This window comes from Engystomops pustulosus, chromosome 5 (assembly GCF_040894005.1).
Source record: "Engystomops pustulosus chromosome 5, aEngPut4.maternal, whole genome shotgun sequence".
Taxonomy (NCBI): domain Eukaryota; kingdom Metazoa; phylum Chordata; class Amphibia; order Anura; family Leptodactylidae; genus Engystomops; species Engystomops pustulosus.
The window spans coordinates 8111063-8137334 of NC_092415.1; the positions used below are offsets into that span (position 1 = coordinate 8111063).

The 26272-nt window shown below is 41.1% G+C and overlaps 1 protein-coding gene across 4 annotated transcripts in view; it reads right to left on the reverse strand.

Moving 5' to 3' along the window:
* Nucleotides 1-812: 812 nt before the first annotated feature.
* Nucleotides 813-26272, reverse strand: part of AGO2 (argonaute RISC catalytic component 2) — a 52610-nt gene continuing 27150 nt past the window's right edge. For 2 of the 4 annotated variants that reach the window (XM_072151130.1, XM_072151129.1), the window contains exons 6-19: nt 25970-26104; nt 25301-25388; nt 23242-23389; nt 22148-22267; nt 20696-20845; nt 16769-16902; nt 16007-16191; nt 15447-15606; nt 14697-14787; nt 14394-14588; nt 14178-14312; nt 13779-13880; nt 11778-11977; nt 813-11613 (exon numbers count right to left, since the gene is read on the reverse strand). In XM_072151130.1, coding sequence (XP_072007231.1) covers nt 11505-11613; nt 11778-11977; nt 13779-13880; nt 14178-14312; nt 14394-14588; nt 14697-14787; nt 15447-15606; nt 16007-16191; nt 16769-16902; nt 20696-20845; nt 22148-22267; nt 23242-23389; nt 25301-25388; nt 25970-26104 — 1952 coding nt within the window. In that variant the 3' untranslated portion in view covers nt 813-11504. The remainder of the gene's footprint in view (nt 11614-11777; nt 11978-13778; nt 13881-14177; nt 14313-14393; nt 14589-14696; nt 14788-15446; nt 15607-16006; nt 16192-16768; nt 16903-20695; nt 20846-22147; nt 22268-23241; nt 23390-25300; nt 25389-25969; nt 26105-26272) is intronic. The other 2 variants (XM_072151132.1, XM_072151131.1) reach the window with 1 other exon arrangement.

Here is a 26272-nt window from a genome sequence, read left to right on the forward strand (position 1 = left end):
CAGCCGGTATAACCTGGGCATCTCCTGTATATAATGATACATGTACAGCCGGTATAACCTGGGGATCTCCTGTATATAATGATACATGTACAGCGCGAATACCCTGGGGATCTCCTGTGATATATGTACAGCCGGTATAACCTGGGGATCTCCTGTATATAATGATATATGTACAGCCGGTATAACCTGGGGATCTCCTGTATATAATGATATATGTACAGCCGGTATAACCTGGGGATCTCCTGTATATAATGATATATGTACAGCCGGCATAACCTGGGGATCTCCTGTATATAATGATATATGTACAGCCGGTATAACCTGGGGATCTCCTGTATATAATGATATATGTACAGCTGGTATAACCTGGGGATCTCCTGTATATAATGATATATGTACAGCCGGTATAACCTGGGGATCTCCTGTATATAATGATACATGTACAGCGCGAATACCCTGGGGATCTCCTGTATATAATGATATATGTACAGCCGGTATAACCTGGGGATCTCCTGTATATAATGATACATGTACAGCCGGTATAACCTGGGGATCTCCTGTATATAATGATACATGTACAGCTGGTATAACCTGGGGATCTCCTGTATATAATGATATATGTACAGCCGGTATAACCTGGGGATCTCCTGTATATAATGATATATGTACAGCCGGTATAACCTGGGGATCTCCTGTATATAATGATATATGTACAGCCGGTATAACCTGGGGATCTCCTGTATATAATGATATATGTACAGCCGGTATAACCTGGGCCCACATTATGCACAATGATATAAAACACAACACGCTTAAAAGATGTAAGAGATTTATTTTTTTATCATCAACTTTTTGCAAAGGGAAAAAAGACAATATTGACAACATACAAAAAAGAAAATTGTTAAAGTTTCATTCACATCACTCTTTCAGGAGTTTACAGCATTTGGAGAAGATAAAACCACATTGAATGTAAAGCTCTTAGTATCCGGAGACTTGGGTGTAAAACGCGGAGAACTGTCAGTAAAACAAATTTTATTGAAAAAAAAATAATAATAATTCTATATAATAGTGCAAACTAGATCACCTAGGAAGCTTCCAATACAATTAACCCTTCATTGGCTGGGGGGGCGGGGGAGATGTCTGCTGCAAAACAGGTCATTAGAATTGAAGAGCGCGGTAAGGTATTAGTGACACATACGGACAAGTACACGACCGAGGCCGAGCAACCGCCTGCGCTTCCATTAAAGGGGATGTCCATGATTAGAAGCACGTGGCGGCTATAGCGCCACATGGATTGTGACGTGAACAGGACAGAGCTGCAAGACCACATACAACCTGTGGACAGGCGTGGCCCCGTTATGGGATGAATGGAGTCACAATGTCCAGGAATGACACACGTGGCAGCGTGCGTGGCGCTCCTCACTGGAGGCGGAGACTATGCTAAGTGACTGGAATACATTCAGGTGCAGAGCCTGATGCCACAGTGTGCACGCGGCCTAAGAGCGCCATCTTGCTACGCAATTGTCTGGGAGAAAGCTTGGAGACATCTGACCGGCCTTCAGTAACTTTAGGATTCTCTTTACATACAATGTTTGATACAGTGTAACAAGTAGGTAGAACGTGTACAATGATTGTTATTTGGAGAGAGTAATTAATAGGGGTGGAGGCGGAAGAAAGAAAATCAGGCCCATCCCCGATGAACACGTTCCCCCCACCTGTGGTGACCTCTACTTCCTGGATTAGCAGCGACATACAGGAAGTGGCTAGTGAGCCAATCAGAGGTCTGGGTGTGTCACCGCTGTGAGCTCGGATTGGCTGAGGGAGGGAACACAAACAAGTGTCTTTGTTTTTAGCACATTCGAGAGAGATTCAAGATAATTTCAAGAGTTCAAATCTCTGCCCTTGTACCGCCAGGCCTTACTCGCCTCACCCCAACCACCTGAACTTAAAGGGCATTGCCCCCAGGATCATGGACCGTAAACCAAGTAGGTGTGTGCCCACTCTGGCAGGATCCACTTATTTAAAGCCTTTTTTTCCTTTAAAACAAAAGTCATAAACATGATACAAATGAGCCCGAGAAGCTTCAGGCTCCATTATCATCTATAGTCTGGAGCCCCTTAGGCTTGTTTAATTTTTTGTAAGAAACATGGAATAAGAGGCTACAAGAGGAGCGGATCCTGCCAGAGGATTGGATTGGCCAGTGCCTAGTTTACAACCCTTCATCCAGGTGGTAGATTTCCTTTACGGGTACATACGTGTGGACCCACATGACGACAACACCTCAGCTGATTGGGGTAAGGGTACGTTAATCAGATCGGCGCAAATAACTTGTCAGTTTTAAAATCGGCATTAGAAAAAAAAATTTGTTACCCCTTTAATTACCATTGGGACTCTCCGGGTCCTGCAGAATTGGAAATTTACTGTAAAAATTATTAAAACAAAATAAAAAGGCTAAGGAGGCAGTACAATAGGAATATAGGTAGACTATAGAACACAGCTAAATATATACTTATATACACACACACACTACATATATAAAATAAACAAAAAACAGTAAAAACGGGTTTCTTTTTTTATATATAAAAAGACAAAATTGCAAACTCTTAGGAGGAAAAAAATAAAATAAAATAAAAACTGATAAGGAAACACTATGCAGCATTTTCAGGATTCTTTTTTTGAGGTACCTAAAATTTTCATTTCGTTTTAATTTTTTTTTGTAATGTATTTTTGCCCCAAATATCATAGTTTTAACTTGAAAATTAAAAAAAAAAAAATCCACACGCGTGTACAGCCGTGCTGTATGTAGGGCATACATTGAGAAAGTGCAATGATGCGGATAAGTTAAGATATGCAGCATTTTATGCATGATTTTAAAATGTCCTGTAAAAAATATATATCTATACTGTTATAGCTTAACACGGAGCAAATGGTGCAGTATCACAACCTGTAAAAACAAAAAAAATTGTCTCCTAATTATTAATCCATTTAAAATGCCTTTAAAATCCGGCCTGTGAAGGAATGTTTTTTTTTTGTTGTTGTTTTTATATTTTTTCAACGGTTTACTCTGTCGGTCTTTCAAGGCAGGTAACATATTATATATATTATATACGATTTCAAGTAAAAGCCTTAAGGAAGACATGAACTTCATCCTGTTTTGCCCATCGCAGGTTGACATTAGTCCTGGGTGCAGATGAAATGCAACTTTTTTTTAGACTGCGGCTTGTATTGAAATGGCAAGAAAAAAAAAATTGTTAAAAAAAACGTTATACAAGGTACAACACAAAAAAGGCACAAAGGGGGACAAAAGAAGCTTCTTCTACACTACACATTACATTTAGACGCTGCATGACATAAATATTCAAAGAGTTCACCAAGGAAGCCAGCCAGCCAATGTAATGGCTCTGCCAGTGTATAGGTCAGATAGACAAGTTTTGATATGGGCTGCAGTTTTGAAGCTTTCCTCTTCTGCTCAAATCAAACCCCCCTCTGCAAATCAGCAGGGGGTACAAAACTGAGGTAGTAAAGATATGGAACAACCTAAGGGGGGGTAGGAGGGGGGGATCAGATCACTGGTTGGTGGAAGCAGGGCTTTAAATATTGGAGAGATAAAAGGGGCGCAGACGTCCCTAGATCTCACTTCAGGACTATTTCATATTCTTTTATGATTACTACTTAGAACTTGTGCGCATCAAAATAAAAAGTTCAGGAAACCAAAAGTTTGCTGCAGTCTTGGAATCTACCCTTAAAATCCACCCTGATAAACCAGGGACATTACTCATGGATCCTGGGCCCTAGGGCGGTCCCACTCTTATATTTGTTATCCATGGCCTCCTAAAAAACACGATAAAATTTAGGCTAATGAGCCTGTAGCTTCACAGGCTATTACACTGTGCAGGAGCACTCTCACCTCACACGCACTAAGTGCTGCAACTTCCTCCGCTGCCATGGAAGTGCTGAGGGAGATGGGGGGGGGGGGGTGGGGGGGGGCAGAGAGTAACAGCATGAGAAGCTGGTAATGCCCCCCAGAGCCCTTCTGGCTGACTTGTTAGCATAATTACAACAGTTGATTTTAGAAGTAGGCCATATATAACAAATATAATTAGATTGCCACAGTCATAGTAGGGCTTCTTTCACATGTGAAAACGGTTGTACGGTATCCATACCGTTTAGTTGCAGTTCGGGTAGCAAACATTTCAATGGGCAAAATAGATTTTCCTCTGCACGGCACAGTGGGCAAAGAGCTTGCCTTTCTGTGCTGCTCAGTATGAGCACAGCTCATCTCCAGCTCATCCAGGTATGCACATGTCCATGTCATGTCCTTGGTTTATCACGGTAGATTTCCATTAATACATTGGATACAATAGACTATGGGTGTGGGTATCGGAGGGAGAAGGTGGGGGGTCACCAAAACCGAAGCAGCACCATCACACAAAAACTATGAATCAAGTAGGGCCCAATGGAAGACGTCTCTGGACTTGAAGTAATTGAAGAACAGCAGAAGACTTTATAGACTCAACGCTGTCATCTGTCTACTGCAGCCCAACAAGTGAAAACCCAAACCATGAATCGGGTACAATCTTTATGTTGTACATCCATCTATTCCGGTCGTGTGTGATACAACGTTCATGCCGTTTCAGTGCAAACGCTCGCACTGCCTAGAAACAGTCATACAACCCATAACATTAAGAATGTCACCCTATGGACGGTCTAAAGTGAACGTCCACAACAACTTCCTACACAGCCGGTGGCCGCTCCTATGCGTTTTTATATTATATATTGGAAACCAACATCAATGGTGAATTGTAAGGGAACAAACAATTCACGAAATCTAGGAATCTCAATGTATTTTTGCAGATGCGCCTTTGGTTTTTGGGATATTCTAGATCTTCTCTACTTTCCAATCAAAAATAAAATCAGGTTCTTCGTTCCCACAAGCCTTGGCAAGACCTTCACATCGAGGATTTACAGAAAACCTTTGATTTACAGCTCATTAGAATTAACATATAAAACTCCCCTCTCCCTGAAACTACATAACCCCGATCCAGAGAGCGCATATGGAGCTCCCCTTTAAATGCCAGCACGCTGCCGCTCAGTCATAACTGGGGTAGTAAAATCATTTATTGAGGCATATTAATTCGATTTTAATTGCAAAAAAAGAAAATATCCTAAAATATAGATTTTTCGGCAGTAGCTGCTCACTTGGAGTCAGAGAGTTTCCCACCTCACACCCTGCCAGCGGTCCTAGCCACAGTAACAAGTCACATGTAATACAAAAAGATTAGCACCCTATATAACATCACCACCTTCAGGATAAGACGAAGCAGTGATTGTCCACACATGCGGGCACGGGTAGAAGCTGGCATCTAGTGTGCCCCCCCATTATGATTATTGGCAGGTCTAGCGGAAGGAGTACAGTGGCACGGCACCTCAGCTCAGCATCAGGCAAAGGTTTTTGGCTACTTACAAAAAGTTTTGGCTGAAACTCAAGTCTTTGTCACATGTTAGTATTGGAGGTAGCCATTATCATCCACCCGACAAAAAAACAAAAAAATTTATAAATGTCAACGAGCTATTAATCTTAGATCAGACTTGAAACCAATGACTCCAATGTCTATGGATATAACATATACGAGGTCATATTCTTTATAAAATGACATGACAAATACAGACACGGCCCTCGAGTATCCAGATTCCCCCTCCCCAATATTTAGTTACATATGTTTTTATTTTGACAAAAAACGATCCAAAATTCTTGACGTTCTTATGGCTTAGATTTCGATTGTCTTCACTTAAATTTTACCAAAGTTTGACAAACTGAACCCAGAGTTTATCTAGGACTATAGGTAATGCAGGATGCACGAGCAGCCGATATCTCCCGTCTCTGTCCTTAGTACTGACTACGATCAGTGCACAGAGATCTAGCGCCTCCTAGTACGATGTGGAGCTGACACAGGGGGACAAAGCTGTGCCAGTAGTAGCTTGGTCCTGGAGGAGCGTGCACTCTTTACTGTAGGGTTAGAAAAGGTTACAGGGACCACCACACAATCTAAGGGGCATTTTGGGAGGTACTCGAATCAACCAAAGCTTCAAAAATATTGCTAAAACTTGGTGATATAAAATTATTTCCATATCTATGTGGATGTCCATCTCACACATCACAAAGACAGGCCAGAAGGTGGGAATTTGTTTTGGGGGGGGGGGGGGTGTACATTATTTTTCCAAGCCGTCCCCCATTCTAGTCCATATGAAGCATTAGGGGCTTGCCCATCCGTCTTCTAACCCCCACGGTACAGGCAGTGAACGTGTGTTCATGATGACCTCACGGCACGCGGCCTTACTATTTCCCGGCTTCCGTGGGACGTTAAGTCATCACAAACGCAGCTTCACTGTCACCTTGGAGTGAGGGGGCAGAACCGCACACACAGATCAAAAAAGTTTTAAGGGTTTGTTCACAATGAGGATATTCAGGCCCCAAAAAATGATGCAAACCCCCTCCAATACTTTCTTAATTCTCAAAGGTTCCAGGACTTTGGGGTTGATTGCTTCCCTCGGTATCCTTTTGTGGTCAAACTTAGACTTTGCATTTCATTAGTAGGTGGAGTTCAATCTCAAACATGGCCATCAAAATCCGACAAAACCACCTATGGCAGGTCACCACAAATTTACATTTGTGATTTATATACAATGTAGGTTTGGCTCACCAAGGCTTGGGACACGCACGGCCATCACCTCAACGGGAGTCACAGCTTAGGAAATGCTGGTGCAATTGCAATCACTAGACAAATATGCCAAAAATACATCCCCCCTGCTTACAATATAAAACCACAGTGCAGATCCCACAAGTGGGAATTAGTAATGTGCGTGACTACATGGAGCAGCACCCTCATCTTGCAACATAAGGATAATAGAAAAAACTCTCACCCTTTGAAAAAAACTAAGAAAAACAGACTGCAAATGAACCAATCACAATGGGGAATAGTTATGACAACGATATTTGCACTATTCTCGTGTTCTGTGTATTGAATGTAATAAATTTGCTCCAGGAGGGTGAATATCACCTGCAGGCTCAATATATGTTTTACAGACATGAGTGGTGGGTGTATATTTAGGTATCTCGGCAAACCCCCACCCCTCCCTCCCCCCAATATTGTCCTGGAGACTGCCACATCCATAGCTGCAGGAACCCCCAACCGTTCAGCTAAGGTACCTACCTGGACACTACATAATCTACCTGTTCACACTATTGCCATGACTTTCAAATATTAACATTTCTATAGAATGGGCCCTCACTGTCGGACTGCGCGGGTCTAACACAGATAACACAGTCTGACCAATCCTGTATCGGGGGTCGCACAGCGGGATGTAACACATGGCTGTTTACTTCCAAAAATAGCGCCACACCGCACCATGGTTTGTCCTGGTGTAACTCAACTGCATAAAGATGAATGGAGCGGACTTCCCGTACTTAAACCATGGTCCGGTGTGGCTCTTTCATTGGAAGAAGCAATGTTTTTCAACCTCTGGAAAACCTCTTTAAAGGGCCTATCCTTAGGTAATCAATATTCTTAGATGGAAAACTGCTTTATTTGCTCAGGTTCAGAAATGATTATTCGAGGGGAGGTCTAGATCTCTTGGCACATAGGAGCCGCCCAGTCCTTTAATACACAGACAGCCCATTGATGTGAATGGATAAAGTGTAATGCTCCACTGAGCCAGTGGTGGCGCTGAACTACCTTTATCCGAGTAAGAATACAATCAACACAAACTTCACACACACAGAACTACAAGCGTCGGAGCTCTATAAAGTTTATTGCCAGCCTCGTCACTACTGGCATTGGGTAAAATAAATAGTAACTGAAAGCATTTGATCGGATAATTTTTACAATTGTACACGGCTCCCTCTAAAAGGAAAAACTGAAATCAAAAACAAATCTTAATTTCACCCGGGGAGGGAACTTAGTGCAACGATTTGTACATATACAAGATCTGCCATTTATGATTTGTGTGCAAACTTTTCAACAGAAGCAAATCTGCCTACTGACACCAGGAATATACAGAAGTCAGAACCACCCACCCCCGACATCTCTCAATGCATAGATTCTTGTTAAAAAAAGAAAAAAATTAAAGCACCAGACTTATTGTAAATGCTAGAGGACGTGTAATTTGAGTTTTTATTTTGCGGGTTGTCTGTGGCAGCCACCTTGGGATGTACAGATGCACTGGAGCCTTCACGCAACTAGAGATCTATACATTCGACAATCAATTGGAACGGCCCTCAACACTAGAAAGACAAGGTGATGAAAGACTCTGCAAATTATAGGCAGTGGATTATTGGTGTGGAAGCTTTAGCTGAAATTATTACCAATTAATGCAAATAATAAATTTGCTTACATGCAACCAAATCCCTCAAGACAGAATTCACATGATGGTTATGCTGGGATTTCCAGACAGCACGAGGAAACCTACAATCAAAATCCATGATGATAAATCCACTTACTCATAGATCCAGGCACCTAGACTGTAGTAATCTTATATTTAATGCTCATGGTCTCCTTCCTTCTAAAATCAACTTTTAAAATTATGCTAATGCACAGAGGGGTTCTGGAAGGGGGGAATCACCAGAGCACCTCCATGCTGTAGCTTCACAAGTTAGTCATCACACTGTTTCCTACTCTGTGCCTGATGTAATCCCAAACTGTGAGGGGGGCATGGAGGTTCTCTGCCAACACCCCCCAGAGCCCTTCTGCCTCATTAGTATAATTATAAAACTTTAATTTTAGAAGGAAGGAGGCCATGGATAACAAATATAAGATCACCACAGTCACAGTTCCTGGATCTATGAGTAATTACCCCAGGTTTATCAAGATACCTTTTTATTATTAACACGCAAAGTAGAAACCCAAGAGCTAAAACAAACAGCGAAAGTTGGTGCATGAATCACAGACCTGCTGTGGCCACAATTCACTAACCAACCACACAAATGTGGACAGATTTCAAGCATAGTTAAACATTGTTATATATGATATATAGAGTTCCTTCTTCCCACTATTCATGATTACAGTGTCAGCACTGCTGCTCTGCTGGGAGGAAGGGACTCTGTAGATCGAGTGCGATCAGTCAGTGAATTCCAGATACCGCAAGTCCGTGATTCTGTTTCCATCTATATATGCATGTTTCATGTCTTTTTAATGGGGGCAGTAACAATTTGTGTTTACAATCTATTTGGATTTGTGAATAACCACCACATACACAGATTTACTTCCCGCAACAAAGCATCAAGAATAATCAGCACCTTAAGTGATGTATAAAGATAACAGGGTGTCCATTAAAAATAACTTCTTGGGGATAAGGTTTGCAAGTAACTGGGACACCCTGCAATCCCGAAAAGAGGAGTTTCAAAAGCCCCCCGCCCCTTCCCCCTCTGAGCACTGCACAATCTCCATCAGTTGATAAGGATAGCGGATAAGACTTCATTATTTAAAGGTGGAGATCATTGTTCTAACTGTTTGATCTATGGAACTATCAAGGCCATGACAAACCGTGTTTGCCATTGGTTGATTAGACCAGCGCTTGCAAAGCAGACAGTAAATATATAGCACCTAAAACATTTAACAAGTGAATCATTTACCCCCACAAGGAGAAAATGGGCAATTTAAAATAAAAAAAAAAAAACTACAAAAATTTAAATACATCCCTATCCCCTGCAACATCCTAGGTTTCAATTTACAATTAGGCCAATGAAAACTTACACTACACAGCATTACTCTCCGGCCGCACTACAACTCCCAACACGGCCCATTGCTTGCTGGGAGCTGTAGGTTAGCGTGAGCTGCAGAGCCGCAGCCACAATTCTATGCCAATGTTTAGAGTGTTAAGGCTCAATACAGAATAAAATTGTGTGCCCCTGGTTCCAGATAGAGCCACACAACAGCACTGTAGAAATCTTGTCATGATATTGCTTAAAAACTGAGTCCTTGTATTGAATATCATTACAGAATTGCATATTCCTTAAAGCATAGGAGGAGTGGGAAAAAGATAAATAGATATTTATTAGAAAATAAAAAAAGACAACTAATACAGGTTTGCATATGAACGTCTCCGAGGCGACGGCATGAGGATTCCCTTATAACGATGGATGTTACAAAGGGACGCAGTGCGGGAACCCCAAAGACAGAGGAGCGAGGAACAAGTCAGTATTGGTGGTTACAAGCCAGATCTTAGCTGCTGTTACACGCTGCAGCCTTTTTGTATTTTTTGCATTTAAAAAAAAAAGAATAGAGTTTTACAATTTTTTTCTCTTTAACCCTTAGGATTTTGCTCCTCACAACAAACCCTGTTAGCAACCAGAGGGATTAAAGAGACATTGCTTTTTATTGCATTGCAAAGTCTCATTTACGAGTCCTCTGGAGGGATGAAGCAGTTACATAAAATGAGGTTTTACTTTTTATTTTTCAAAAATTTTTTTCAATTTTTTTTTTTAATCCATTCACTGCCGGTGGTCCTGTAAAAGGCTCTACAGGTCGCATTGTCAGTGCAAGGGTTAAACAGGACACTATTTAAGCCCAAGTACATAAAACCATAGGTTAAAAAAAAGAAATCTGGTGATCTGTGTAAATAAAATAAATAGCACGTCATCTCACATTAATACTGCTAAAATAGATTATTTTTTTCTGTACATTAGCTTAACATGATTGTACTGTCCACATTGCCACAGACCCGTATTAGTCAGCAACCTCGGGGAAAAATATATATTAAAAGTATGAGTGCAGCCACAAAGAAAACGCAATAATTAAAAACTAAACCTCAGGGTTTTTTTTTTCTGAATGGCACAATTATTAAAAACAAAAAAAACCCTAATGAATACTATTATATTCACCAAGAGGTCAGGCCTGACCTCCATAGCAATTAGTGACCGACTTTATTCCGATACATAACTTTATGTACTAGAATATTTGACACAAATGTCAGAGGAAGAAAACAAAAAAAAAACAAAAAAAAGATTTTTTTTTCTTGTAATAAAATCTTGATAAATTCACTTAAAATATTTTAAGGCTTTAAAAATGTCAATATTTTCTTCCTCTTTTTTGTGTGTTATTTTTTATCCCTAGGCTGTAACATTTATCTGATATTCGACACAAAATTTCCACAGAGAAAAAATTATTTCATAGCGTTTTTCATTTGTTTTTGTGAGCCCTGAGAGAACAGTAAAGTTTAACCTTTGTGTTGAAAAGGGTAATTTTTTTTTTGTAAACGCTTCTATATATATATTTATATGGTTTTTCACAAACCTCACATGATTCAATGCAGGTATGAAGTTCAAGATAAAAGTAAAATTCAGGGTCTGGACGGAAGGCTGGTGGGACGCCGAGGGCCGTAGGAGACTGACAGGGCTATGAGTTGATTGCACTTTTACTGGATGTCCCTGTAGCTGAGACGACGTTACAGGTAAGTGCAGCTGGTCTGGCGTGAATGCTCCTTCGTGTAGTGCCTGCTTCCAGCACCAGTTAAGCAAAGTACATTGTACGCAGCGTGTCCTGGTGAACTTGAACCGCCTTAGCAAGTGCTTGATGGTCTCGGCCGTTACTCTGACCAGAAGTGTGGCTGCCTTCAGCGCTAAAACAAGAAGGACAAGACATCCAGATTATTACATAGGCAGTAGAATAAACTTTGGTACGTAGATCAATGCCATGCAATAGAAGGAGGAGACAGACAGATAATTGATATAACCCTTACACTAATAGTCACAAGACAATAAACATCCGATATAATAGAGGTACCTGTCATGTTCTTTATCCACCAGGTGATATCTGGCTCTAAAAGCGACTAAGTGTGCGTAGTATGCAGGAGCGGGGATTGAGACGGATCGAGTGCAGCGAACATAAGTGTGGCACAGCTGGTAAGTTAGAATTTGCAGTTCGTCCGAGGAGAAACGGTTATCGTCCCAGAGAACGTGATAGTGCGAGGGTCGGCTTGTTCCCTGTAATAGCAAAAAGATCCTTGTGTAAGCAAAGATGGAATTAGACCTATGGGTGGTTTGGTTTCCATAAGACCACCACTAAGGTCTACTTATTCTATAGCGAACAAAGTGGAAAAGAACAAACAAAACACTTTCTACAGTAATTCCTTTAAGAAATTATTTTTCTTTTGTTTTTTAAATGTAGCAAATCTGTTCTGAACTAACTAGAAAAAGGAATCTGTGACCATGTTTGGGTTCCCAAAATCAGCATCATAGCTTTGTGCCGTTGGATGTAAGGGCCCCAAACCTGGTGACCTGTGCAATTGCAAACAAGAAAAGCGTTCTACAGAGATAAGGTTTGCTGCATATTGCAGCAACCCTTCAGTTGCCGCCGGCAGAATTTTATAAGAGCAGTGAGGGCACCACCATCTTTGTTTTGATTGTCACTCTCCGTGACGTCATCAGGGAGAGGCAATTGGCTGCATGGCTTCTGGAAATTCGTTGCAATGCGTCAGTGGCACGTTGTAATAAATACGGTGTAAAAACACCATGTACTGCGATGCAGTAGTACATGCAGTCCCCGGGTTACGTACAAGATAGGGTACGGAGGATTGTTCTTAAGTTGAATTTGTATGCAAGTCGAAACGGTATATTTTATCATTGTAGATCCAGAGAAAAAAAAATTTTGGCCCCAGTGACATTTGGAGTTTAAACATTTTTTGCTGTAATAGGAACAAGCATTATCAATAAAGCTTCATTACAGACACCTTACAGCTGATTATTGCAATCTGGGACTATGGTAAAACATCCAGAAAGCTTCAGAGGTCAGAGGGGTCTGTCTGTAACTATGGGTTGTCTGTAAGTCGAGTGTCCTTAAGTAGGGGACCGCCTGTATTGTAGTACATTGTAGAAACGATCAGACCATCTAGGGCAGTGGTGGCGGACCTATGGCACAGGTGCCAGAGGCGGCACTAAGAGCCCTTTCTGTGGGCACCCGGGCCATCACCCCAGCACACCAGACAGGACTTGAAAAATCTTCCTGCAGTTCCAAGCAACTTAAAAGATGCTGCTTCCAGTTATATTTTGATACTTACTTCGCTACTTGGGACTATAGGAAGAGGGAGAATGAATAGACAGAGCTGAATTATCTTTGGAGAATCTCCTGTTGGCCCCTTGATTCTCTGTGTACAGAGGAAAACTGGACAAACTAAAATCATGCAAATTTTCCATATTTCTACTGTGTTGCTGTCCTCAGGAGGCCAATATGATTGTTGAAGAACAAGGAGCAATAAGTTACTGCTTTAATTTTTGGTTGGCACCTCGCGATAAATAAGGGGAGGTTTTTCGGGAACCTAGCTGCTAAAAGGTTCACCATCACTGATCTAGGTACCCTAGACCTAAAAAAAATTGTTAAACATTAAAAATCCTAAAAATTCTAAAATCGCCCCCTCCACCTTTCCCTAAAACTGATATAAAATTAAACATTACAAATCACAATTTTTTTCCACCTTCCCAGCACACCGCATGGAATAAATAAGTAATGTCACTGAGAACTAAAATTTGTTGCGCAGAAAATTAGCCCCCACACAACTCTGTACATGGAAAGATGAAAAAGTTATGGATTTTTGAAGGTGGAATGCGAAAAATAATCAAAAAAACACTGCCACTGTAAGGGATTAATACTTCATATAAAATGTTTAGATCATGCAGCAATATTCTGCCATAAAACCCCCTCTTGATGCAATTTGAGCCAGGACACAAATACTAAATTTATTAAACAAATGAACCACCAGGAAACTACTAGTAAATATATATGACCTACCTGTATACCAGCATGACTACATAGATAAAAATCAAACTCTGACGGGTGCGTGATTTTTGTGTCCACTGTGGTACCAGCAGGAATATTTCCACTTTTTCCAACCTGGAAAAAAAGGAAAAACAACATTTTAAAAATTATATATATTTGGGCGACTGCATTTCTCTGCACAATAATCAGTGCAGACATTATTCAGATGCTCCAGAAAAATCTCCCTAGAATAGTCCAAACTCTCTCTGACAACATCCATTCCTCGCTAAACTCATACATATGGACAAAGCATGTGTATTCAACAGTGTTCATTTAAAGAAAAAAAAAAAAAAAAACAGGAAGCCAACAAAATCTTTGATTAGGCAATTCCAGATCAATCACTTAACCAAAGAATTGGCATTTGTGTCTCACCCGTTCGTTCCTATCTGTACAGAAGAGTCTCGTATGATGCCTTTTCTGTACTACGATGAAGGTGATTCCAGGCTGATAATCCTTCTCCAATTTAATGCAAGCTTCTCTGATGGCAAGCAGCTCGTGATGTAAAACCTGTGCAGGTAGATACCAGAATATGAATACATCTTTATCTGCAGAACATGTACAGACTTTGCACAACGAGAGAAAACTCACCTGCTGAAACTGCCCCTCAGAGACGCCATCCCTATAGAAAATGATCCTTGTGGGCTTGAATCGTGTAGACTTGTAGAACTGGATGAGCAGCTCTCGGACCATGGCGGCCAGGTCCTGGATAATCTCTTGTCGGTGCTGCTGCACTCTCACAGTGGCACAGTATCTATTGGGATGAGCATCCATGCTACCCACAACCTACGCACAGAATCAGACAAGTCAGCAACATGTATTACAAGCAATCCAGGTCTGTCTTGGAAACAAATTTGGATACCTAGATATCCATCATACAAAGTACATTCTTACCGCTGCGATTGAAGGCTTTTTTCCATCCCCTGCGGGAGGATGTGTGACATCTGCTCCTAAAAATATGACCGGCTGCTGAAACACTGGAGGTCTAGGATAATAAAAAAAATAAAAATCAGCAATTAAAAACAAGTTAAAAGAACAAAAACTTCTCTTCTAGGTATATATACAGGCAGTCCCCTACTATCAAAGGCGTTTGCAATTGTATCCTAATTGTTATGAAAACCCAACATTTTTAAAATCAAATTATCACAGAGATCTTACTGATTAAGAACGTTAGGCAAATAAGGATATTCTGGATAACCACAGTAACACTGTGCGACAACTTATGGTATCATTGTTTTTATTGTTGCTTTGTATCTTCTCTTCAAACTGAAATTTGTTGTTACTCTTATTTGTAAACCCCCCATATTGGATACTACTTGGTATCCATGATTCCTTTCACATTGTTTTACCTCCCTTCCCTTCTGATACTTTTAATGTTATAAAAATCTTAATAAATTTAAATACGTAATAAAAATTGTCACAGATCAAAAAAAATTTGGCTTGGGTTACAATTATAAAATATACAGTTCCGACTTGCGTACAAATTCAACTTAAAAACAAACCTACAGAACCCATCTTGTACGTAACCCGGGGACTGCCTGTATATGTATGTATGTAAAAGAATAAGGCAAGAGATGCACAGAGCTATGACTTCTTTGATGCAGCCTTTCTTGGGTTACACAGATTTTACACTTGCATCCTTACCTTCCCTGGGGTAAGAGGATATTATTGACTCCTCCTAATTTGACGTTAATCTTTAAGCAGAGGTTTGACAGGGTCTGTGGCGTGGTTCGCTGCACATTCTTCATCTGCACACACTGCGTTGCCATCCCCAACACAGTGTCTCCAACGCGCTTCACCTCAGCTGAAAAGCAATACAATTATTCATAAGTTCCTCTGCAGTAATGTTAATCGCGTTTTGCGCAACCACTATAATAAAAAGATCACGATTAAACACTTAGCATTATTAGTAAAAAGCCCTCCCCCACAATGAAGCAGAAAGGTGGGAGTGATAGCAACTGAAACAAATTGAATTACAATGAATACGTTGGAGACTTTGTATAGATCTTATTCAAGTGTCAAGTCTTATCCATCAGGGCATGTGACGGAAAAAAAAAAAAACACACAATAAGTCTGTCTTTTATACCTCAGTTTTGTGCGGTCTACAATTCTAGTTTTGGCTTCCAGACACCAATACACAATGCTGACATGTGATTATGACCCTACTCCTTATTCCCACTAAAGAGGAAATATAGAACACTCACCATAGACCGGTGTCTTCCCAGGGAGGATTACAACGATCAGTTGTAGACCAGTGTACGTGTTCTTAAGATGTCTGAACATTGGCTCCACGCTGTCAGCACCTTGGGCATATTTGCAGAAACATGGCTGCCCCTGAATGGGCATACCGGCATCACGAGATATCTTCCGCAACTGTTCAGTGAAAGTCCTATTTAAGAAGGCAAAGAAAAGTTAGCACCAACAATACACAATATGCATGGAGTTGTGTGCGTCGCTGTGCAGTCAGATACAACCCGCAGACTGTGCAGGGACACTCCTCAATGAGTGACACTATAGCTGGAACATTTTGGGTGCTCCCAGCTCTGATGTTAGCTTCCTCGCTCCCATCAGCGATTTAGAAGTTCTAATAAAAATTAGAATTGTGGCCACGGAACTTGCAAATTCATTTGCCCCGCCGTAGGTTAGAACCACTTGGCCAACTACTCAAATTTATAGGAGTAACAAAAAAAAAAAAAAGAGATACAAAGAGTTATGACACAAAGTGAGCAGCTCCAGACCGTACGTGAAATACAAGTATTCCCTAAAAACCAGGAAAGATGACAGATCCTGCATGAGAAATATTTCTTGTATAATTCATGTATGCAAGTTTTTGAAAAAAAAAAAAAAAAAGAAAGAAAATTCTGCCCTGCTTATGAAAATAAGAAATTGAAACTGAGTAAGAAAATGAAATTCTGCGGATATAACAAAGATATCAGGGGGGTAAATAAAAATCTGCAAAGACTTACTTGAGGTGAAGTTCTGTACACTGCCGCTGAGGAGCAAAGCAAGCAATGGCCCACACTTTTATTTCAATACCGGTGTGAAATTGCTTGTTCCTCATATCCCACACACCTTGCACAGGGGTAGCAATGGCCTTATTCTGAAAGTTATATAACAAAATGTTTTAAGAGCACTCATAGACACAAGGAAACTAAGAATAAAGCAACGATATTCAACACACTAAGGCGACGCAGCGAAAGCAAGAGCGTGAGAAAGGGGATTGCACTAGAGAATAGTTGGAGAGTTTATCTGGACGCTGGTTAGACTTGGGCTTATTTCAGATGACCACGTTCTGTCTGAGACACAGACTGCATAGTGACCACACTTCAAGGACCAAACAATGAGCCAAGGGAAGGGGCTCCAAGCACCCAAGTTTTATATGAAGTGAGTAGTCCCTTCAGACAACTGTGCTGGACTTTAATAAGGTTTTTTTTCCCCCCCACAGGGTATACTTGCATCATATATAACAAGAGTACTAAGAATCCCTTCCCTTGGGAAACTGAATCAAAATTAATTAAATATATTAATTTTCACTTCATGACGGATCCCGGCTTCAAAAACAACAGAAAGCTGAAAGTGGAAATCCAGCCTCAAAGCCGACGCTGCTTTCAGCACGCTAACCAGTAAGTCTCCTAAACCATGTGTCCTAAGGCTGCAGGTTGTCATATTGAGAGTATTTTTTTTTCTGCTGCAGAATATGACCTTCAATCACCTACCACCAGTGTGTTGTCAAGTTTCTACATGATGCTTCTGTCATGGTCTAATGTGGTGGCATCACCCAGAAAATCAACTTTGAAATGAGATGTAAATTGGTTTTATGAAGTCAAGGAGATAGTTTAACCCCTTACCGACATGTGACGTAGTATTACGTCACATGCCGGGTGCATGGAGAGGGCTCACGGGCTGAGCCTCTCCATAGCCGGTAAGTCTTTGCTGCATATTGCCAGCACCGATTGCAGGTGTTTTCCCGCTGATCGCCTCCGGCGGCTTCAAAAAGTTGGCGGCGCATGGCTGCCGCCATCTTTCCAAAGATAGTCGCTCCCCGTGACCTCATCGGGGAGCGGCGATCCGTCTATGGGTTAACCCATGCATTACAATGTGCTGTCAGCACACTGTAATGTATGAGGAGTAAAAGCCCCATATACTGCCATACAGTAGTAGTATGGCAGTATATGGTAGGATCGTACAGACACCCTAGGGTTAAAGTACCTTAGGGAGTCTGAAAAATGGTAAAAATAAAAAAGTAAAAAATTCTAATAAAAAAACCCCTAAAACCTCAAAATCACCCCCCTTTCCCTAGAACGGATATAAATATAAACAGTAAAAATCATAAACACATTATCGTCGGGTCCGAAAATGCCCGATCTATAAAAATATGAAAACCCAAAAACGAAAAAGGGCTGCGGCGTTAAGGGTTTTTCCTGCCTTAAACTTCCCCCCTTGACTGTAACTGATAGTCCTGCATCCAAGGGACATCATTGATCAGATCTCAAGTCCGGCACATGATATAAGTCACATGGTAGGATGTTTCAGAGGCAGGAAGAGCTTGACTTCAATGTTAAACTCTCAGTTTCCCTGACTTTATATGTCTAATTTAAGAGTTGCTTTTCTGGATGATGTCACCAAGCTGAATCATGAAAGAAACACTATCTAGAAGCTGCACAGCTGCTTGACAACATACTCGCAGTGGTTTATTTATGCAGCCCCTCAGAGTTTCCCACAATTGCTGCACATGATGTGTACTTGTGTATATTCCATCCAATGGTTCTGCAGTGCAGCTTTAAAGGGATTGTCCACTTTCAGCAATTAATTGTTATTGTTTGTGTAATGAAACGTTTAACAATTTTCCAATGTACCTTCTGTATCAATTCTTTATGGTTTTCTAGATCTCTGCCGTTATTCAATAGGAAGATTCATTGTTTATTTCCAGTGGATAGAAATCTGTCCATGGTCATGTCATGGACATGCATGTGTAAGAGCCGTTGTTTTCACAGAGTAAGGCTACATTCACACACATGTATGGGGGACATATATACGGCAGATATACGTCCCCCATACACTTCTATGGGATCACGGCCCTGTACGGGAGCGGTATGGTGTAGCACACGTGCGGCACCGTACCGCTGCGTAGCCCGGGAAAAGATAGGACTATCTTTTCCCGTGATACAGCACAGTGCGCTGTATCTTCCTATGGAGAGGGTCGGGGGTGAGCTGCGCTCATCCCCTGCTCCTCTCCGCAGCGCCGATGTATGCCCGCCGTACTACGGTACGGCGGGCATACATCGTGTGAATGTAGCCTTATTATATAAATGGTTTGTGCACCTGTGTGTCCATCACACGGATGGATTTCTATCCAGTGGAAACAAACAGAATGACAGCAAGCGGAGATAATGAAAACCTTGAGGTATTGATACAGAAAGTATATGGGAATACTGTACAACTTTTCCTTACATGAGCTACATTAGTTGCTGAAAGTGGACAACCCCTTTAAACTCTCCTATCGTTGTTGCATGCAAAATGCTTGTAAAGGTGGTCCAGCAGCGTCACACCAAAATCCAACACAAAACAAAATTACACCACATGGAGTTTCTATTATAACTGCACTTCATTCTGAAAGTCAACTGGGAAGGGAGGTACAACGACTGACAAAAGACAAAGACGACACAAAAGGAAAGGCATATTGCAGTTCGCTGTGTAATGAGTAATTTTGAGTCCCCTCTTGTATTCATATGGTGCTTTGCGGTGAAGAAGGGATTGACAGACTGACCACAGCCTTGGACTTCTAGTCTTAGGGGTAAGCTATGGAGAGCTAACAGCTCTGCCCCAAATCATCAACAATCTTTGTATAAGCCATAACAATGTTACAGGGAGGGTACCGATTAATTTTTATATATTCAAAATCACATTATTAAAATCATTTTCCTACATTTTTTTTACTTTAAACTCCAGCGTGTCTGACTTGGTAGAATAAGACAGACACATTTATAAGATTACATTGAATATATCACGTTGTAAATATAATGGGGAGAATGAAGAGAGACAGAGGCTGCAGTAGCTATTAGTAAGCTTCGATCTTACCCAAGTGCTTTATTTAAAATCAGTAAAGGTCACAAAGTAATGTGTGACCAAAATACAGGCAGTCCCCACATTGCCTGCAAAACAGGTGCTGTGGGTTTGTTAATTTTTGGTCCCTGAGACCATAGGATTTGCTAAATTTTGGGTTGTCAAGGGAACAAGGATAAACAATTAAATCTGACACCTTGCAGTTGATCATTGCAGTCTGGGACTAAAGCACAGTAAATTACAGGCATCCAGACCTTCCCCAGAGAGCTCCATTTGTAGCTGGGAGTAATCTGTAAATTAGGTGGTTTTTAGGTTGGTACTGTGTGTATTGATTCTGAATGAGTTATTCTCCGCAAATTCCCCTTTACATTCTGTGTGCAGTGTATGGGTGACGTCTTGGCATCTAATCTCTAGCCAAGTGCTCCAATGAGAACTATAGAAAGAGTCCTCAGAGCAGCAGACCACCAGACAAGGTAAAATACAGTTCACAATGGATCGAAAAAAAAGTGTCACTGCTCATGTTTATACTCAATGATTTATGCAAAGCTTGTTAAGAGGTTTGGTATGCTTAAGTTTGGGCTTTGTTCCATATAGGAAGCTTCCAGCAATTAGCACTGTTGTCTTTATCCCCTAAAGATACAATTTCTTATTCCAAAAACTAAGAGTCTCATTGCCCGGTATTTCCCACTGATTAAAACCAGCAGTGAGAGGATTTCCTTTAACACAAGCGTAATATTTTCTGCAATACACAATTCCAATATGCAAAGCACAAGCCAAGACAAACACAACAAGACACAGAAAAAGAGATCAAGAACCATGGAGATGTCTACCAAGGGAGCATTTGGCTCTTCCCATACCCTGCCTCCGTAAAGAATTGAAGGAGGTTGAAGGACTCTGCCAGTGACATCGGTCATTTCATCTTTCACCATAATCCCAAACTCACGGACAAAGGGATCAGTATTGAAGCTTGCACTGCGCATCTGAAAGAAAAGAGATTCAGAAAGTTACAACTCAATTCACTATAAATAGAATATAAAATAGAATTAAAAAATGCACAACATTTTTTTTTAATGGAACAATCCAGTAGCAGCAACAACTGAAAACTAACTAAATGCAAAGGTGCAATATCATTTTTATCAAGGGGGTTAACCAGACATCAAACAGATGATTTGTGGGGATGCAACCCCTAGTGAGCAGCACTGGTGGGCACTGCATCACTATGGTCAGAGCTGGAAGTCCTGTCCATAGGCCACCGGGACACTCCCCAATTGCAGCCTTGTGACCAAAAACTAAGAAAATCACACGGACTCATCAACTGTAGGGTATTATTGCATTGCAAGGTCCATTCATGTCACCCATGGACAGAACATGATTTGCACCCAGCATAAAGATGTCATCTTTCATATATATACAGTCTATTCACATGCTCTTATTTCATGGGGACCCCTCTAGGAATGTCTATATGGAGTCATATGAGCAGCACAAGAAGTTACAAAGAAGCAATGACTTCAGAAATACCAAAGGACATCATTGTATGGAAATAGACTTGTCTGTAGTAAAGCATTTACAGTAACAGGGCAAGTATTATGATTTCTTTGGTCTAATTCACATGGCCGTGTGCTAGTTCAGATCGTATCCCAGGGGAGCACACATGTGGGAGAGGGGGAGGAGGGGTAGACGCCCTTTGAGATTGTGAGCCCCTTTGGGGACCGATTTGGCAAGCTCTGTGTAGCGCTGCGTAATCTGTGTGCACTATATATAGGAATTATTATTTATTATTATTATTATTATAAGTACAGGCAGTCCCCGGAGGTTTGTTCTTAAGTTGATTTTGTATGTAAGTCGAAACTGTATATTTTATAATTGTATATCCAGACAAAAAATTTTTTAGTCCCAGTGACAATTGGAGTTTAAACATTTTTTGCTGTAATGGGACCAAGGATTATCAATAAAGCTTCATAACAGACATATTACAGATGATTATTGCAATCTGGGACTATAGTAAAGCATTCAGAAAGCTTCACCAGAGGTCAGAGGGGTCTGTCTGTAACTATGGGTTGTCTGTAAGTCGGGTGTCCTTAAGTAGGGGACTGCCTGTACATAATCTATCATAATATACAAGCCATTTTTTTTCTGAAATTGGACAGGCCCTGGCAAGATTTCATATCCAGCATTTATACACAAGGGGTTTGACACAGGGTTTGGGTGTCCTTGGTAACACACTCTTGAGGATAGAGCAGCAAAACACTTCTATTTTTGGTGCAGGAGGCGTATTCTCTTACCAATTTACTGATCTCTTCTTGGCGATCTGGAGCTGATCGGGCTGTCGCACGAATCATAGTGGAGGTTTGATTGTCTGTCAGTTTTTTAATGCACCTTTGTCCCGCCACTATGTTGCATACCTAATGAGGACAGAAAGAAAATCTCTTAGAAAAGACCAACCAAAGACAGAAGAAACCCCAATAATAGAGTCTGCTGATTTCATAGGATAAGGGCAACACACTGATAGACTTGCATAAGCCTCCGGGTATTACGGACAGTAAACCGAGGAGGAAAAGGGATTGTGAAGTCATGCAAACCTTAAAGGACGCGTACCATCAGCATTTACTGGTAGATTCCCAAACTTACTTGGAGGATGCATTTTATAGTATGTGGAACAAGTCTTCGAGAACTTCATGAACTGTAGAGTGCAGATAAAAACCAAAATTATGCTAATGAGACTGAGAAAACTCGAGCATGCGTCACCGGAGCACCTATGCAGACTAATATGCATGCCCCTACTCTCTGGTCGGTTTCCCAATTGCCGTTTTCTTCACGTTTTTAAACACAAAAACTCATATGTGTTTTCAACAAAATGCATGCGTTTCATTGCAAACGTATATGAATGTGGGCCAAACTTTCTCCCACTTGCGTTTTGTCAGAGTCAGACAATTTGCACCGGTGCTACGTTGATTAAGGCTCATTAGCATATTTTATGAAGTTATTTTTAAGGCACAACCTTCCGTTCCGAAACCCTGTTCCACATACTATAAATGCATTGGCCAGGTAAGTTTAGACATCTACCATCAGAAACTCTGCTAGTAGGTGACCTTTTAAATTTCTTAATATAATGAACAGCGTTTTTTGCCTGCTCTCCTAAGTGACTACTGACGCTTATGTGAAGGGTTACACTACTCCTGGGTTTGATGTGGAAACTTTAATTTCTCTCTATCAGCAAATATAAAAGAGCAACCCCTCCGCATGTAACTTTGTACTGTAATGGGACGCAACATGGGATATTTTCCTTGCATGGCGTTCTGCGTATGGGATGCAGATTGTTCGGACCATTAGCACCAGATACCCATAGAAAGACAGAAATAAATTCTCAGATGCTTGCCTCGAGAGGGAGGTACGTGTGTTTCTGCTCCTGCCCGACCTGTAAACATGGAAGATGGGGGTAGCGCAATACTAATTTGTGTCTATCCTTGAAGTACTGTGCGACGGTGCACTCCACCGTCTGCCCACTCTCCTGTTGGAGAGGGAATCTGAAAAAGAAGAAGAAAGCTAAATCAGCAGAAGTAAAGTTACCGCCACAGAAAAATGACCAGTATCTAAAAAAATAAAACTTGCATTAAGATTTTAATTACTACAGTAAAGTTTGGCTAGGGCTGGATTGTTTTCTGTTCTATCATATGAGAAGATACTCATAACTGTAGGTTAGTCAAGAAATGTAACTTATGTGGCCCCTCTATTCCTTTTAGCCCTCAGTTGTAAGGTCAGGCTGGGAGGATTACAATGGGGGGCTACAAAGTATCCCAGAGTATTCTTAGTATTGCTGTTTATCCAGACAGTGCCCATTGACTTGTTTCAAATGTGTGTTTGGCTTGTGATACACAGACCCTGTGGTGGACAGATTTAAGAGAAAAGAAGGGGACTCCTAGCATTATAGGTACACAGAAGTACCTGCATCCCATGGGACTAATGTGCCACACTGAAGACAAGATTACATTATGGCATGGTTGTCCCATGGGGATGCAGCTACTCCTTGCATCATATATAGTCACAATGCTTCTGCGGGGCTGCGTTTGGTCTGTAACATGCTGTCAAATTGCGGTTTTACACAAACATACTTATCTGAAACAAGGCTAAAGAAAATTATGTTCAAGTCTACAGTAAGAAAATTTTAGCGAAAAATGTGGCACAATACACAACAGATAGGCCATTGCCATTTGGCAGAGTACCATGTGAACAGTATAGAACTAACTTCATTACTTAAAAGTACACTAAAACCATGCCAATCTGCTGTAGATTGTGTGACAATAACTGCAGTAAAACGAACACACCTACTGATAGGTCATCAGTATACGATTCAATAAAATTTCAACAGGAGTCCAGGACTCCAAAACTATTCAACCAGAACTAGAGGAGGAGAAGTCTTCATTCAGTGTAAAGCAGCAGAGCTGGGAGATTGTGCTGACAGTGGACTAAGCCTTCTAACTCTAGCACCTACAAGAAGCTGGAACACCATCCATAAGAGAGAATCCGTATAGAAACTGCATGGGGGGCCCAGAAAGCCCCCAAACAATTGTATCCTGAATACTCAGTTTTGCATTTTTTTAAATATGTGTATTAACATACAAAATACAACTCCTTACAGAGAAAAATTGTAAGAAGCAAAGGTAATATGTAAATTTTCTATAGATAATTTTTAAAATACACAAGGTTATTTCCAAAGACAACAAATAGCTTAATTATGTCACAGGTCAATTAGGCAAAAATGGTCTGGTAAGGACCTGAAGCATAACAAGAAATATCCAATTGGCCCTAGTGTACCTTCCTACATTTGTTTGATATCAGATAAAAGATTTCTGTTGAATCCGAGATGAAGCCCATAGAAAAATAAAGTAGCTAATTGGGAACATATGGGTTACTATATGCCAAAGCTCCCAAGTCTGAAGCCCATACTCTCCAGATTATGCTTCATAAGGTGCAACACAATCCACCCCTGAATGGCATTAAATACCAAAAAATAGTCTCTTCATGTTGACCAAATACAAAGGGTGCATTCACACATGGCAGTAACAGGGAGATTTGCCCGATTACAAAGATGTTAACATTGTGCTAACACATGTTAATGAACGTGTTTGTCAACGCTATGTTAACATATGCTTTTTGTAAATGCAATGTTTAACAGGTGTGTAAAAGGGCAAATCTCCTCAGCTGTTCTGATGCGTTTCACGAATGTGTTGCTGCCACGCGTGAACGTACCCTAGAAGCGCCAAGAGCAGCACTCAACAGCAAAATCAGTGGTCTCAGAGAACATACTAGCCAAGTTTACATAAAAAGTAGCCATTTTCATTGGGAAACACACGTTCCAGAACAGAAAAGCAATGAATTGCACAACTAGAAATTAAAGGAACAGTGCAACAAAGACCTGTCCTAATAAAACCACTCACGTTTGATGACTTGCTGGTCGTCTTGTCACATTGCACACTCTGTATTTCCTTTTCATTTGTCCACAGTGAGTAATTTCAACTTTTAAGCCTAAGAAAAGATATATACAGGGTAGAGCAAGTTTTAGCTCACAGATCTCTGAAATCAAGATAATCTGAATCCAGCTCATGTAAAACTGCTTTCTGGTAACCTCTAAGGCCGCGGTCACACGATCCGCTAGGCGTCCGTTCATAACGCGACGCTAGCGCACAGGGGGCGGTCCTCGGCCCGACCGCACATGCGTTAACAGGGAAACGCATGCGATTGATAAGCCGATCGCATGCGTTTCCCTGTTAACGCATGTGCGTTCGGGCCGAGGACCGCCCCCTGTGCGCTAGCGTCGCGTTTTGAACGGACGCCTAGCGGATCGTGTGACCGCGGCCTAAGGGTGAAGACACACGTGGCGTTTTTAGGCCGTTTTTGGGACTAAAAACGCCACGTGTGTCTTCACCCTAAGGCCACGCACACAGGTTGCATTTCAGTTCAATTAAAAGAATCAGAGATAGGCTTGGCCAGAACTTTAAAAAGGCGACATAAGTGCAAGGCATGGATAAAATAACAATAGTCACCCAATGCACCATAGGGAAGGCATGTCAACTATTCTCTATTTTAGCAAGCACCCTCATAGTTACCTTTGATTTCTTTGGTAAACTTAACCCTTTGGGAATCAGTCAGAGGCTTCTGTTGCTCCTCTATGCTCTTAAAGTCCAAAACTTCACACATGAACTCTATTACTGGCTGTGCTTTGTAAAACGCTGTAGCAGACACTGTAGTTGAGAGAAACATGTCCGTTATGTTACGTATTCACAATTACATCAGAGGCAGCATACATGCAAAACAGGTAAATCAAATCTAATAAGGACTTGACTAGGCTTGACTACTTGGAGGAATTCGGCAGCACCTCTAAGGGTGAAGACACACATGGCGTTTTTGGG